General features: G+C 43.0%; 1 protein-coding gene and 1 pseudogene across 1 annotated transcript in view; one reads left to right on the plus strand and one right to left on the minus strand.

The window, feature by feature from the left end:
* Positions 1–354: 354 nt before the first annotated feature.
* LOC114116278 (U6 spliceosomal RNA) lies at positions 355–445 on the minus strand (annotated as a pseudogene).
* A 3,555-nt stretch (positions 446–4,000) lies between these two features.
* Positions 4,001–16,604, plus strand: part of LOC101114365 (gamma-aminobutyric acid type A receptor subunit rho1) — a 54,668-nt gene continuing 42,064 nt past the window's right edge. The window contains exon 1 of the mRNA XM_027972716.3: positions 4,001–4,081. Within this exon, the coding sequence (XP_027828517.2) occupies positions 4,001–4,081 (81 nt within the window). The remainder of the gene's footprint in view (positions 4,082–16,604) is intronic.

Genomic DNA, 16,604 nt, shown 5'->3' on the forward strand with positions numbered 1-16,604 from the left:
TATTTCTGATTACCCACCACGTCCAGGCTACCGTGGCCTTGAAGGGCTGCAGAGCGAGGCCATGAACCTCTCTCCTTCCTCCTGTGAGCAGAGAGAGTGCATGTGAGTGAAAGCTGCGGCAGAGGATGTAATTACAGGTGTAACAAGCCTAACAATGTCAGCTCCGAGGGGCAGGGCTTTTGTCTAGCTGCTCAGCTGCTGTATTCCAGGGTACATAACAGTGTCGGCACGTGCTATTTGCTCAGCAATTTTGATGGAAAGAAGGAGTGAAAGCTATTTTTTAAACTGAAGTATAATTGATTTACAATGTTTTGTTAGTTTCTAGTGTATAGCAAAGTGATTCAGCTATACATAAAAAATATGAATTTTCTTGTCATCTTTGAGCAGGGGTCATACTAATCTCTGTATTGTTCTGATTTTAGTATATATGTGCCAAAGTGAGCACTAAAGCTGCTGTTTATAACTGCTCACTATGCACTAGACACTGTGCTATGTATAGATTATAGAAATTTCTTCTCTCCAAAATCTCAGGCTTTGTATTTTTATTTTAATTTCAGTTACCCTTGACTATCATCTTTTTTATTGAAATGTTGAAGAAGGAGATAGTTGTACTTCATCTATTATTGCAAAGATGTCCCCAAACTAAGATATTTTCCTCATAGTTACACCTTTTACGTGTAAGGACACATGTACGATTTTTGCCAAAATGATTTTTTAACTCTGCTGTTTGTGCAGAAATTGCTTCAAAGGTACTGCATCATAGCTTTGTAATTAGAAAAAAGGATGCCTTATCTTTTTATCTAATTTCTTTTCATTTTATCTTTCACTTATTTATGTTCAGTATGGAGGCAGGAAGCTAGATATAAAGTGAACGCATTTTGCCAGCTATGTGACCTTGAGTAATTTAATTAATTTCTCTGAGTTTTAATCTCCCTATCTGAAAAAAAAAAAAAGAGGATAATTCTGGCCTCTTAGTGTGGATGGAAGGAATGAGTTAGAGGGTCTGAAGTATTCAGTTCAGAAAATTAAAAAATAGACAAAGGGGAGAAGGAAGGGGATGAGGAGGAAGAAGAAGGATAAGAAAGGGAAGAAGGAGAGGACGAGCAAACTTTTAATTTTGCCAAGTGAAATTATTTGAAACCACACCCACAAGCCAATCTATAATTGCATCTATAACTCCAATCATTTCTAACGCTCAGTTGTTCAGTCGTGTCCGACTCTTTTAGACTCTATGGACTATAGCCTGCCAGGCTCCTCTGTTCATGGGATTCTCTGGGCAAGAATACTGGAGTGAATTGCCATTTCCTCCTGCAAGGGATTTTCCCAACCCAGGGACTGAACCTGTGTCTCCTACATTGGCAAGTGGATTCTTTACCACCTAGAAAGCCCACAGTCATTCCTAAATCAGCAACAAAAATTTTCACACTGAAAATGTAGGAAGATGTGATCTCAGAATATAAAATCCTTCTAGTCTGCTCTTTACCTTGACATTTTCATCAAAAGAACAGATGAAAACTGTCATGGACCAGCTGGAGTGTTGGGGGGCCAACTTTCCAGGGAACTGTCTCACCCTTCATTTTGCAGATAAAAAGACAGACCCAGAGAGGCTGAGTAACAGGCTTTATGTCAGATGGCTAGTTATTAAAGAAAAAGTAATACCCTAATACGGACAAAAGTATCTTGTCCAGATACCCTAAATTAGTTAGTATCCATCAGACTACGCAAAGCTGGTGGCAACATGTGACCTGGGTTGAGGCTTGTCCTTTTGGCTCCAAATTTCATCCTCTCAGCCCTCTGACACCCTGGGACACCTATGAATACCCTGATCCTGGTACTACATGGGTTCTCTCTGAAGTTGGAATGAGATGGCCCAGCTCTCAGGATTTTTCACTGAATCTTGCTATTCATTGAGCCTCATGGAGTATATTTCCGGCCTCAGGAAAACTCCTTTGTAAAAATTTTCTTCATGTCATGGAATACCTTCCAGGTTGCATTTGTTCTCAGTGACTTGCTTTCAGTGACTTGCTGTTTCCATTAGACTCAGTTACCAGTGAAAGAACAAGGGCTTCAGCAGAAAGAAGTCTGGAAGAGGCAATCCAGACAGTACATCAGCTCTCTCCATGTAGACCTCAGGGACGGAAAACTTGGGCTTTCTAGCTCACCGCATGCAGCCTTAGAGTGTGGCCCTTGACCTCATGGTTCAAGACAGTGGCAGGAGCTTGAGCCATCATTGTTTTTTCGATTTTTATTTTATTTTTTTTTTCTAGTCCTGCCACATAATATGTGGGATCCTAGTTTCCTGACCAGGGATCAAACCCGTGCCCCTTGCAGTGGAAGCATGGCATCTTAACCGCTGGACCATCAGCCATCATTTCTGCCACTGGAGAAGCAGGATGCTTAAGGGGATGAAGGGGAAAGGGAACATGCCTGTAATCTTTCAAGGAAAGTTCCAGGAGGCTGTCACACACTTCCCACTGGACAGAACTTGGTCCCTTGGCCACATCTACCTGCAAAGAATGCTGGGAAATGTATTTATTCTGAATAGGCATATACCTAACCCCCAAAGAGGAAATGCTGAAAGAAAGGGAAAACACAGAGTATAGGATAGAGCAGTTCCTGCCATACCACTGAATAGGGCACTCCCCTGTTTCCATGTGCTGTGCTGTGCCAAGTTGCTTCGGCTGTGTCTGACTGTGTGACGCTATGGACTGTAGCCTGCCAGGCTCTTCTGTCCATAGGATTCTTCAGGCAAGAACACTGGAATGGGTTGCCATGCCCTCCTCCATGGGATCTTCTGAAGCATCAGTGAAGAACTATAGGGAAGCTCCTCTCTAAGCACATGTATGGCTGATGCATCCGCTCTCCCTGCCTCTCACGCATACACCTTCCTCACCTTTCTGTTATATCTCAAGTGTGAAGCAGACAGTCAGAGAGAAACGGGTCTTTCTAATGTACTGTGGTAATGTCTAGAGCTTCAGTTACAACTAAGCTCAGGGAGACTTGGAATGTTTCTGAGCCTGGAAATAGGAGTGAGTCCCCATCGTTGTTTATTTTGGGAGAGGGAGGAGCTCTCCGTTTCCCACCAACTCTGCCAATTGGGAGAGAAAGCAGTGGGGTCAGGAAACCTAGGACAATTCTCCTTGCGGTAGACTGTGGAGTCCCAAAGATTCCGCTCCCACCAGCTGCCCCACTTGTTTGCTGATTGCTCCCTGAGCTGTTCTCTCCAGAGGGCAAGCTGGCCTGTAATCCCCACCCTCTAGAGGAAGTTTAATTACTACACCCAAGAGGGCAGGACATGGTCTCCTTAGTGATTCATCACCTTAGTTGTTTTCCCAGGCGCATGAAGGATTTGCACCAGTCACCCCCATTCTCACAACAATAGTGCCTTGTTTTGAGATATCTTGCTGGCTGAGGGGATGTAAATGTGACCACAGGGGAGAGGAGAGGTTCTTCTGAGTTTGAATATTTTTAAAAAATCTAGTCATAGGCTAATATTAGAACATATATATATATATATATAACACACAAGAACAATATCACAGTGTCATCAGATAGGTGGAGTTTACTGTTCTGGAGCATCTTTCTTAACTAAAGAAAAAAGACTACATTTAAAAACAACATTGTAAATTAACAATGGGTCCCTAAATGAGTCAGTAATCTGGACTGCTTGATTCAAGATACTGCTCACCTTACTGTTGTAGTGTCCAAGAACAAAGGAATCTTTTATTTTCTACCACATTATGCTGCTCTTGTCTATTGAATGTTAGTCAATAGTCTGTATGAATTGTTGTTGTTCAGCTCCTCAGTTGTGTCTGACTCTTTGCACCCCATGGACTGCAGCACTCCAGGCTTCCCTGTCCTTCACCGTCTCCCAGAGTTTGCTCAGACTCATGTCCATCGAGTCAGTGATGCCACCCAATCATCTTGTCTGCATGAACATGGGCATCTAAATAGTTGGCGTGCTTGTTACTGAGTCCAGGCTCGCGCTGCTTGCCTCAAGATGGGCCAGAGAATCCAAGACAAAGTGTTGGGACGAGGAAGGGACTTTATTCAGGACTCAGCTGACCAAGAAGATGGCAGGGTAGCGCCTCAAAAGCACCATCTTATTGGGGCCTGGTTGCCAGGTTCTTTTATGGATCAGAGATGGTGGGAGGGGGGAGGTAAGGAATCACAGTGAAAGGACTATTTAGTCCTTGCAAAGGTACCCTAGAATGGCAAACCTCAGGCAGGGGAATGTGTTAGTTTCACTTCCTTGCCGTCCTTTGAAAGTGGGCAGCTCAGGCCATCTCCCCGAGGCAGGCCATTATGTTTACCTGCAATAACAAAGGGGCTTCCTTCCTGGCTTAGTCAGTAAAGAATCTGCCAGCAGTGCAGGAGACTTCCTGCAGTATAGGAGACCAGGGTTCGCTCCCTGGGTCGGGAAGTTCCCCTGGAGAAGGAAATGGCAACCCACTCCAGTACTCTTGCCTGGAAAATTCCATGGACAGAGGAGCCTGGTGGGCTACAGTCCGTGGAGTCAAAAAGAGTCGGACACGACTGAGCAACTGAACCACCACCACAATAACAAAAGCAGCAAAATGAGGTTAAAGGTACAGAAGCAGATCCAGCATAAATTCAAAATTAGCCCTTCCCAATTATATGCCTGGTCATATCTGTATTTCTGGGAAAGTTGCTTTTTTTTACTGTAAAGATTTTTATGATGTTGACCATTTTAAGTCTTTTATTGAATTTATTACAATATTGCTTTTGTTTTCTGTTTTGTTTTTTTTGGCCAGGAGGCATGTGGGATCTTAGCTCCCCAACCAGGGATCAAACCTGTGCCTCTTGCAGTGGTGTTATGCCCAAGTTGCGAAATCTCCCAATGACCACCAGGGAGCTGATATCCGATGCAAAAGCAAGAGAGTTTTTATTACCAAGCTCGAGCTGGGGCTCCCACTGATACTGACACAGCGGCTGTAGGGAAGAGCCCTAAGCTCTGGGTTACATTGCTTATATAGGGTATTCTCGCGCGAAAAATTCGAAAAACGGGAGTCTCTGGGTCTGATTGGTCACCTTCTGGTGAAGGGTTAGGTGGTGAGTTCTGATTGGTTCTCGTTTCCCAGGCTGGCCACGGGTGCTGATTGGTTCCCATTTCCCGGGCTTGATTAGAATTTCCCAGGCTGGCCAAGGGTTCTGATTGGTTCATAGGTGGTGGGGTGAGGTCAGGGGATTTCCAAAGGCTCTTTTCCTAGAACCTTACAAAATGGAGTAGCTTAGATTCTTCAGTGGAAGGTGAAGTCTTAACCACTGGACCTCCAGGGAAGTCACTTCCCTTTTAATCATAACTGTATAACCACCTACAGCTGACAGCTTTTATTGAGATATGATTTACTTGCAGTAAAATGCACAGACTTTAAGTATCCAGTTCAATGAGTTTTAAAGTATTTCTGCTTAACCTGTTTTCCTATTAAGAGACGGAACATTTCTGACACTTCATGAAGCCCCTACGTGCTGCATTTCTAATGATTCCTTGTGTTCACCTCCCCCTGACCTGACATCCAATATTCTTAGTTCTATCACATTAAATTTGTTCTGTCATTTCTAAAGCTTCGTATAAGTGGAGTTATAAGGTAGGTTCCCTTCTATGTCTGGCTTTTCTCACTCAATGTAGCATTCCTGAGATGAATTCATGTCATTACATGTATCTGTAGTTCATTCCTATTTGCTGCTGAGAAGTAGCCTCTTGTTTGAATAAACCATGATTTCTTCTTCCATTCTCATGTGGTAGACATTTGGATTATTTCTGGTTTGGAAAAATAAAGCTTCTTATAATAATGATGGTAAACAAATAGTGACTTTGTAACTCATAAACAAAGAAACTAGCAAGTGTGTGTGTGAGTGTGTGCCTGACATCGCACGGAAACATGTTCATTGAAAAGTTCCTGGATTAGGGAATTCCCTGGCAGTCCAGTGGTTATGACTTCTGTTGCAGTGAGAAGGAAAAAAGAAAAGAGTGAGTTTTTTTTTTTTTTCATTTCCCTTTACTGAGAACAAAGACAAACAGAACAGTGAGCAAGCCTGAACATTCCTAGTTTTTTCCACTTTAACTGCTTCTAACTCTGCATGTCAGTATCTAAGTTTGCTTTTCGGTCCCCTAACTCTGTAGGAGCTACACTTCACATCTATTTTCCTTTGACCGTATGCTAAATACATCCTGTGTCTGGTATTTATCCTTGCAGCACCCTTCCCCTTGTAATTACATATCAGAAAGAAGGCTGAAGAGCCACCAAATGGCCAGAATCAATCACTGGGTTACTGACTCCAGCCTGTGACTATCTTTGAAACAATGCAAGAGGAAGAACTCAAGTTCTTAACACCTTTGTTCCTCATCACAGACTCCTGACTGCGAGCCCTCTTCTAGTATAAGCCCCTAGACTCCTCATAGAGGGGGACACAGTTCTTGAGGCATGAACCTACTGTGTTCCCCTCTCCACCAGCTGGGAGTTAAAGCCACTTTTCTATTTCTTCCAGACTTGTATTTCCATATTTTTAAATTCCACTTCAGTGACAGAGAAAGCCAAGATTTTGGCCAGCAACACTTCACCTTTGAATGCAGGGTGTGAAGGTTCTATCCCTGTTTGGGGAGCTAAGATTCCACATGCCTCTCAGCCAAAAAAAAAAAAAACCCACATAAAACAAACATTGTAATGAATTCAGTAAAGACAAAAAAAGGGGGGTCCACATCAAAAAGTCTTAAAAAAAAAAAAAGAATATCCTGGCCTAAAGCTTAGAGGTGGTGAACATACACTTGAAGTTTGCTTTGGTTGGACACAGCGGGTGAGTGAGGAATTTGCAGAAGTTGGTAGGATGAAGCAGAATTCACACAGTTTAAAAAAATTGTTAGGCTTCCCTGGTGGCTCAGTGGTGAAGATCCCACATGCCTCGGAGCAGCTAAGCTCATTCGCCACAACTGTTGAGCCTGTTTTCGAGCTCGTGCTCCTCAACAAGAGAAGCCACCCAGATGAGAAGCTGGAACACCACCACCAGGGAGCAGCCCCTGCTTGCTCTAACTAGAGAAAGCCTGCACAGCAATGAAGGTCCAGCAGAGCCAAAAATAAAAATAAATAAATAAATGTAGTTTTAAAAGGTTTTTATCTATCAGTTGCAACCAAATGAAATAGGCTTGGTTGGAAAATACATGTCTACAATTTAGAGAAGAGCCACTCCCGATGGGCTATTAATCACTACATTTTACAGCAGAGAAATCTCTTGGCTGTTAATCGTCACATTTTACAGCAGAGAGGCATTAATTCCTACCTAGCCAACCTCCTAGGGCTGTTGTGAGAGGCAAATGGGAGACTGTCAGCTTAAAGCTCTAAGTGCAAGGTGGGTGGTGTCTGTAACGAATTCACAGTTTTCCCTTGAGAGACTAGAGTGGAACATTTTACACGTCATGTACTTTTTGTTTGTTAACTCATTTACCTCCCCAAGAAATAAGCACTGTTAGTATCATTTCCATTTTACAGATGAAGAACTTGAAGCCTGGGCAGGTTTACCACCCAGAAGCCACACAGCTGTAAATAGCATCTCTGGGATTTGAACCCAGGTAGAATTGGCTCTAATCTGAGCTGTTACTATTGTGCCATCTGTCTTTCTAAGAAGTTGTCATTATACCTCCTCCTAGCCACCCACGTTACAGGAACTGTCTTCAGCTTTTATTTCCTCGTGGGAGGGTTGCTATATTCAAATTCTTTGGCATGTTATCTAATAGATGTAACAGAAACTGAAAGCTTGCCTAAAAGCTAATGGTCGTCCCGGAGGCTTACTGTGACACCGCTGAGCCAGCCATATTCTTGGTGTAAACTTTGTATTTGCACAATAATCAAAACCACCAACCTGCTGGAACAGATCCCAGGAGCTCCCACCTATGGCTGCCTTCCCCAGGACACACAGCATGGTGTCCAACTGATGTGGGAAATGCCCATGGCATTGAATGCTAAGAAGTGAGCATCCCCACGCCCAGGGCCATTTGGTCATTTACTAAATGTCTCTGTCCTCAGCGCCTGTGGAGTTTGGACTTGCTTCTTAACAGACTCCTTCAGCACCTCAGGGGCCACCTCCTTCTGTGTGAGAGGCCATGAATAACTGAGCTGTAGAAAAAGCTTGCAAGACTGGGTGTGGACAGGTGGGGCTGGACAGACCAGCTTTTCACTTGCATTTAAAAATTACTAGTTGGAGGGAAGGGATAAATGAGGAATTTGGAATTAACAGACATACACTACTACATATAAGATAAATAAACAGCAAGAAGCTACTTGTTCAGCACAGGGAACTATATTCAATAGTTTGCAATTACCTATAATGGCAGAGAATCTGGAAAGTTATACATATATATGTATATAATTGAATGCTTTGGTGTACACTTGAGACATTGTAAATCAACTATACTTCAATTAAAAAGAAAAAATTACTAGGGATCAACAGACTGATGCCTGTAAATTGACCTGAAAGCAAAACATGGTTTTTAGGCTAAAAAAGTTATGTCTAAAAATTACACTTCCCTAACACTGAGGTTTCGGAGTGTGGGCTGTGGACATCCTAAAGTTAGATGAAACTTCACTCAGCAACTTCTGAAACAACTGAATACACAGCTCAAGAACCAGCTGAGAAAACCACCTGCAGCTGCTCTCTTTAGCATTTTCTATAGAACAATTGACTGGCTTCCCAGGCAGTGCTAGTAGTAAAGAACTCACCTGCCAATGCAGGAGACGTAAGGGATGCAAGTTCGATCCCTGGGTTGGGAGGATCCCCTGGAGGAGGAAATGCAACCACTCCAGTGTTAATGCCTGGAGAATCCCATGGACAGAGGAGTGACTTAGCACACAACCCACAGAGTAATTAAAAGCAGGGGTCATGGATCCAAAGACCACGTCACCAGGGATTGGCCAGCTCTCTCTCCAGCATTGACTAAAAACAGGAAATGACCAGTTGTACCTAAATGGAACTAATAAAACCAGAACCTCCTATGACTTTATAGCCACTTGGAAAAAGCAGCTAAAACCAAATAACCCATCTGGAGCTGTGTTGTGCTGCTAAATGAGGTAAGTTAACCTGGGGAGCCCCAACACGTCTTCCCAGCTGGAATAGTCATGATTTTGTACACTTGAGCCACCACCAGTGAAGGGCTACAACCCTCCACGTACCTGTAATGTTCACATCTGAGCTGTCCTGGGTGTTTTCTTGGTGGGGAGGCAGGACATGGAAGAGAGAAATTGTAGAGGCCCCCAAAGAAATCCTAACCCCAACTCTCAGAGTGCAGAAGGTGGACACAGGCTACAAACATCCCATGTCACTGACTCAATCTCCAGCACCTTCTCTCTTCCTAAAGCAAAGAACCACATCATCTGAAAACATGGAGACGAATACAGTCTGAGACTTGCTGTTTAAAAAGATTTTTTAACAGATTCAAAGAAAAAATGGAATTTGTTAACTTATTTTACTAAATTATATGCAAACAAAGTTAATCTATGAGCCAAGAAAGTGACATGCTGAAAAAAGTTAAACAGTGAAGGGAAGGCGAATAGGTTACCTGCAAATAGGCCACTTTGGCACGTGGATTGTTTTGAACTGAAGGCAGTCAAGACCCAGAAGACTCAGGGAAGACTTTTACTTTCCCTTAACTGCCTAAAAGAACTTAGATAGGGGGTCTGGTCCAGAAAAAGAGATCCTAGTAGAAACAACATTTTATTTGACGACCTATCTACATGGAAGGATGAGCATCTAACCATCAAATACCAGCTCTTCTTATCTTCTTGTGAATTACCCTCTTCCCTTTTGAAGATCCAGGCCCCTGGTCCAATTCTTTATTTTGGCTGCACTGCATGTGGGATCCTAGTTCCCCGACCAGGGATCAGACTCCTGCCCCCTGCCTTGAAAATGCAGGGTCTTATCTGCTGTACTGCTAGGGAAGTACCCCTACCCAATGCTTGACCAAGGATAGCATGTAAGTCTCAGTTGCCCAACTTAACTCTGGGTCTCAAATTTTTATGGGAATCCTATATATACAAAATTAAATTTGATTGTTCTCTTATTAATCTGTCTTATGTCAATTTAATTATTAGACCAGCCAAAGAATCTAGAATGGAAGAAGGGAAAAATTGTCTACCCCTAGAACATTAAATTGCACTGTCACATATTAAATTGCACAACTGTTCTTTTATGCTGGATGTTGAGTCATGAGTTCAGTTTAAGCCTGTTGTTTATTTAGTCATACAATTAAATTACATTCTTTCTTTTCTTCAAGAGTTGAATAGGTCCAAATGTGGCTTCTGACTCAAAGAATTCATTCTAAACCACTGCCAGAAAAACCCTTTATTTCATGCTAATGAATCAGTTTCTCAAATTAGCAGGGAAAAATCTGGAACTAATTAACTAAAAGATCTGAGTTGTCATCAAACTTCCTTGGGAAACATATTAAGTAAGATAACAAAATCATTTTACAGACCAGCCAGGAAGGGAAAGCAGGATATAGAGTCAACGGAAAAGCATGGGCCCTGGTACTGAAAGCACAAATTTTCCTATTTATTAGCTATATATTCTGGGGAAAATGATGTCTTAAGGCCTTGGGTTCCTCATTGATGAAGCAAAAGTAGTAACCTAAGTCTGCTTCCGAGTTCATTCTTGGGGCCCAATGAATCTTGTAAAAATGTTTTATAAATGCCAAAGGACCATTTGATTGCAAGCTACAGTTATTTAGTAGTCCAGTTGCTTTGGAGACAACCCGTGTGGTTTACATTCAGCTTTCAGACCACGTAGGGCTGCTGCTGCTGCTGCTGCTGTTGATCAGTCATGTCCGACTCTCTGTGACCCCATGGACTGGGTCACACCAGGTTTCCCTGTCCTTTACTGTCTCCCCGAGTTTGCTCAAGTTCATGTCCACTGAGTTGGTGATGCCATCCAACCATCTCATCCTCTGCGGCCCCTTGTCCTTTTGCCTTCAAATGCTGACTCCCTGAGGGGCTCCATATGATTAATTTGGCTTTAGACCTAGATTGATCTCACAGTATTTCCTTTCTTCTCCACAATGACTCCCCTGGAGCCAGAACAAGAATATCAAAGTCCATCAGCAGAAAACAAAGGGACTTTTTGTATACTTGAACTTAGAAACATGTTAAGTAAGATAATAAAATCTTTTTGCATACTCAAACCTAGAAGTATGTGGTTTTTAAAAACAGATTTGGGAAGGAATAAAGTTGCCTGCAACAGTTTTACTATGATTCCAGTAGAGGGCGACAGGGCTGCACTGACTCTCCTATTGGAGTGAAGTCAAGTGAAGTGAAAGTCCGTTGTCTCGCTCTTTGCGATCCCATGGACTATACAGTCCATGGAATTCTCCAGGCCAGAATACTGGCGCGGGTAGCTGTTACCTTCTCCAGGGGATCTTCCCCACCCAGGGATCGAACCTGGGTCTCTCGCATTGCAGGCAGATTCTTTATCATCTAAGCCACCTGGGAACTGCAATGTAATTTAAAGGTTAACACCACAAAAAGCCTGTCTTCTTGCAGGAGATGAGGTTCGATTATTGGATCAGGAAGATCCCCTGGAGGAGAAAATGGCAAACTACTCCAATATGCTTACCTGAGAAATCCATGGACAGAGGAGTCTGGTAGGCTACAGTCCTCGGGGTCACAAAGAATCAGACTTGACTTAGCAACTGAACAACAGTCATAGTTTTAATATTTTTGTGGAGAAAAGACATTACTGAAGGCCATCATTATGCTTTCAGTTGCACTTCCAAACACTTACAAATTGGGTTTCAACTTTTTTTTTCTTTTTTTAATTGCAGGAGCCACTTGGGCTTTTGCAAGCTGAATGCTTTCACCTTTGGTGAACAATGGGCACCACTGGTGGCTGAGCTAGCAGTCACCCTGTTTTCCTTCTTCCTGAATCAGAACTTCGGTTTTGCTCAAGTATCTCCCCATCCCTAGTCCAGAAGAGATCCCGACTAGTCTGAGCCAACCAGAGCATGTTTTAGCCTGGTAAAAGCAACTGGTCCAGAAGTGGACTTAGAACCTTTCTTGGTCCAGTCAGACTGAAGTATAGGGCTTATTATCTATTATGATCTGGAAGAAAGCTTTTCCTCCTTCTTTCCCACTGGATTCGAATATGGAATGAAAGAGGAAGCTTGTTGCTTTCGGCAGTCATATTGTAACCATGAGTAAGATGGCCAAAGGAGAAAGGAGGAAAGAACCAGGGCCAAATCCAACAACCCTGTCCCCTGAACTTCTTGTCTTGTGAGATGACACATTTCTGTTTAAACCTGCTTGTGTCAATCTTTTATTTTTTGCAGATATCATGCTTATATGGATTGATGAACTCCCTTCAGTTTCCCCAAGGCCACCCACTAGCTGGGCTGACATAGGGGCCAAGAGTGACTAATTTGGACTACTCTTCATTTTAAAGTATCTATTGGTTTTCCCTGGGTCACTTGTTGAGGATGTTGTTGCGTATTATTCTTTTCATTGACCCAGTACTTTAAAGATATTTGTTATTTATTCTTAGTCCTAGATGGATCTGTAACTTGGAAGGGTTATTGTTCCAAGTGAGAGATTGCAGTACAGCAAATCAAAACATGTCCAAAGTCACCCAAGATGTCCACGACTGCGCTGAAAATACCATGTACTTCATAAGTGTTCCACTCATTTCTAGTTCTACCTTGATGGAGGGAAAAATTCAAGTTAACTAACAGAAAATTATGGTCGTTTTTAAAATTTTAGTCATTTATTTTTGGTTGCACTGGGTCTTCGTTGCTGTGCTCAGGCTTTCTCTTGTGGTGGTGAACGGGGCTACTCTCTTGTTGGGGTGTGTGGGCTTCTCATTGCAATGGCTTCTCTTGTTGCAGAACATGGACTCTAGGGCGTGTGATCTACAGTAGTTCTGGCTCACGGGCTGAGTAGTTCTGGCTCATGGGCTGAGTAGTTCTGGCTCACGGGCTGAGTAGTTCTGGCTCACAGGCTGAGTTGCCCCACAGAACGTGAAATCTTCCTGGACCAAAGATTGAACCTGAGTCCCCTGCATCAGCAGGCAAATTCTTAACCACTGGACCATCACGGAAGTCTTATGGTGATTTTTAAAAATAGAAATCTTTAGTGCTGCCTTCCTTTGTTCTCTTTTTCAAAGGGTGAGAGATCATATATGTGTTTTTACTTATCGATTCTTCATTGCTAGTTAATCTTTATAGCTTCTAAAAACCATATTATAAAAGTCTTTCATGGCTTGTGGTAGAAAGAACTTACCAAAGCAGGAGGCAGTGGTTGCCTTACAGGAAGGAGACTAGTTACTCAGCATCCAAAGGACTTTGGCCAAGTGTTTGACGGCTTGTTCAGAGAATCACCAGATTAACTATCTAAGCATTCATGAAACAGTTATTATTTGGCTATAATTATGAGAAATAAGAGAAGGGCATGGCAACCCACTCCAGTATTCTTGCCTGGAGAATCCCATGGACAGAGGAGCCTGGCAGGCTGTAGTCCATAGCTTTGCACAGAGTTGGACATGACTGAAGCAACTTAGCATGCACGCAGGCGTGAGAAATAAACAACCAAAAAGGAGGGGAGTTCCCTCCTGGTCCAGTGTTTAGGACTTAGTGCTTTCACTGCCGTGGCCTGGGTTCAATCTCTGTTGGAGAACTAAGATCCTGTGGGCTGTGCAGGACAGCCAAAAGATAAAATAAAAAAGGGGTGTAATTTTTCAGCTAACAGTATACAAAATCTTGTGCTCAGTGCTGATGTGATTAAAAGATGACTAAATTATAGTAATGATGTTTATATAGTCTTCCTTAGAGAAAGAAGACTAATACCATATGTGGGAAAGCAAGTAGTCAACCGTTTCAGGCAGCAGATAATTAAATGCCTGCTGGGAGAGATAGAAGGCAGAAGGAGAAGAGGGCGGCAGAGGGCCAAATGGTTGGATGGCATCACTGATGCAATGGACATGAACTTGGGCAAACTTCAGGAGCTGGTGAGGGACAGGAAGGCCTGGCATGCTGCAGTCTGTGGGGTCACGAAGAGCAGGACATGACTTGGTGACTGAACAACAACAGCAGTTTAATGCCAAAGTTAAGAGGTATAGAAGTGCTATCAGTATATGGGAAAAAAGGGCTTAGGGTGAGCTACTATGATCAGGGGAGGTTTTTACAGAGAAGCACTAAATAGGGTGGTTTGGATTTGAATGAACTTGCAAAGTGAGAGAAATCGGGCAGTTACAGAATTGGATTTTAAAAATGGTATCAATACCAGTCAGGAATAATTTCTGTGTCAAACACTGTTGTTGAAAAATTTCTCCCAAATGTATTAATACATGAGCATCTGAAATAGTTAACAGTATTTTAGAATGTTTCAAAATTAAACTTAGAAAAATTGTAAATATACATTATCTTCCTTAAGAAATAAAAGCATTGGGCATTTAATAGATTCATTTATTCATTTACTAAATATTTATGGAGCACCCACAGTGAACTAGCTAAGGTTCCAAGTGATGAGCAAAACAAACATGCCTCACTGATGATTAAAATCTTAGGGATATCAATAAGATATGTTCAGATCACAAGACTTATACTGTAAAAAAAAAAGGTAACTCCAAGTAACTGAAGCTTCTTATTAATTTAGATTTCCCATCAGAGATGAAAATTTCTGTAGAGATGGTGGATAGTCTCCGAATGGGCTTCCCAGGTGTCATTACTGGTAAAGAACCTGTCTGCCAAGGTGGGAGACGCAGGTTTGATCCCTCACTCGGGAAGACCCCCTGGAGGAGGGAATGGTAACCCACTCCAGTATTCTTGCCTAGAGAATCCCAGGGACAGAGGAGCCTGGTGGGCTACAGTCCATAGGGCTGCAAAGAGTTGGACATGACTGAAGCAACTTAGCATGCACAGTCTCCAGAAAGCCTATTGTCATTGCCATATTAAATAATTTGAATTAAGTAATTTAAGTGTTTTTAGTGGGATTGGTGGTTCAACAGGGAAGGGGCAACAGGGAAATGAGAAAGAGAGCACACCTTACAGATGGGCTTTAAAGGACCTAGGGATCAAGGACTTTGACCTGAATTAGAATAGCAACGCAGAACTGGGGTGGTAACTGAGCTGCTCATCGTAAATACCAGCCTTTCGACAAGCCTCAGATGAATGGTCTGACTGACGTTTTGTCCCCTGTCTTTAGTCTGGATGCTCTGACTGACCTGAAAAGTTTAGCTCTATATTATAAAGCAGGCCAGGAGGAAAGGGACCCAGTAAGCCCTAACAAAAGGGGTTTATTGGAATAGAAGCTGCAATTCAAGTCACTGCTACCTGATTCCTAAGATGGAAAGTAAAGTTGGAGAGTTTGGCAGATGGCTGAGTGTTCCTCCAAATTTACTCTCCTTTTCTCCCATTAGTTCAGTTCAGTTCAGTTCAGTCACTCAGTCGTGTCCGATTCTTTGCGACCCCATGAATTGCAGGTTGCCAGGTCTCCCTGTCCATCACCAACTCCCGGAGTTCACTCAGACTCATGTCCATCGAGTCAGTGATGCCATCCAGCCATCTCATCCTCTGTCGTCCCCTTCTCCTCCTGCCCCCAATCCCTCCCAGCATCAGAGTCTTTTCCAGTGAGTCAACTCTTTGCATGAGGTGGCCAAAGTACTGGAGTTTCAGCTTTAGCATCATTCCTTCCAAGAACACCCAAGGCTGATCTCCTTCAGAATGGACTGGTTGGATCTCCTTGCAGTCCAAGGGACTCTCAACAGTCTTCTCCAACACCACAGTTCAAAAGCATCAATTCTTCGGCGCTCAGCCTTCTTCACAGTTCGACTCTCACATCCATACATGACCACTGGAAAAACCATAGCCTTGACTAGACGGACCTTAGTTGGCAAAGTAACGTCTCTGCTTTTGAATATGCTGTCTAGGTTGGTCATAACTTTTCTTCCAAGGAGTAAGTGTCTTTCCCATAGTGATGGAATTTTAGCTGGACATAAGGTGAAATCACTGCAGATGGTGACTGCAGCCATGAAATTAAAAGATACTTACTCCTTGGAAGAAAAGTTATGACCAACCTAGATAGCATATTCAAAAGCAGAGACATTACTTTGCCAACAAAGCTCCGTTTAGTCAAGGCTATGGTTTTCCTGTGGTCATGTATGGATGTGAGAGTTGGACTGTGAAGAAAGCTCAGCACTGAAGGATTGATGCTTTTGAACTGTGGTGTTGGAGAAGACTGATGAGAGTCCCTTGGACTGCAAGGAATGATGCTAAAGCTGAAACTCCAGTATTTTGGCCACCTCATGCAAAGAGTTGACTCATTGGAAAAGACTCTGATCCTGGGAGAGATTGGGGGCAGAAGGAGAAGGGGACGACAGAGGGTGAGATGGGTGGATGGCATCATGGACTCGATGGACGTGAGCTTGAGTAAACTCCAGGAGATGGTGATGGACAGGGAGGCCTGGCGTGCTGCGATTCATGGGGTCACAAAGAGTTGGACAAGACTGAACGACTGAACTGAACTGAACTGAACTGAAGGTGACTCAGCTAGAGACTACATTTCTCAGACTCCTCACAGCTAAGAGTGGCTGTGTGGCCAAGTTTTTGCCAGTGG

This window comes from Ovis aries, chromosome 8 (assembly GCF_016772045.2).
Source record: "Ovis aries strain OAR_USU_Benz2616 breed Rambouillet chromosome 8, ARS-UI_Ramb_v3.0, whole genome shotgun sequence".
In the NCBI taxonomy this organism is placed as follows: Eukaryota; Metazoa; Chordata; class Mammalia; order Artiodactyla; family Bovidae; genus Ovis; species Ovis aries.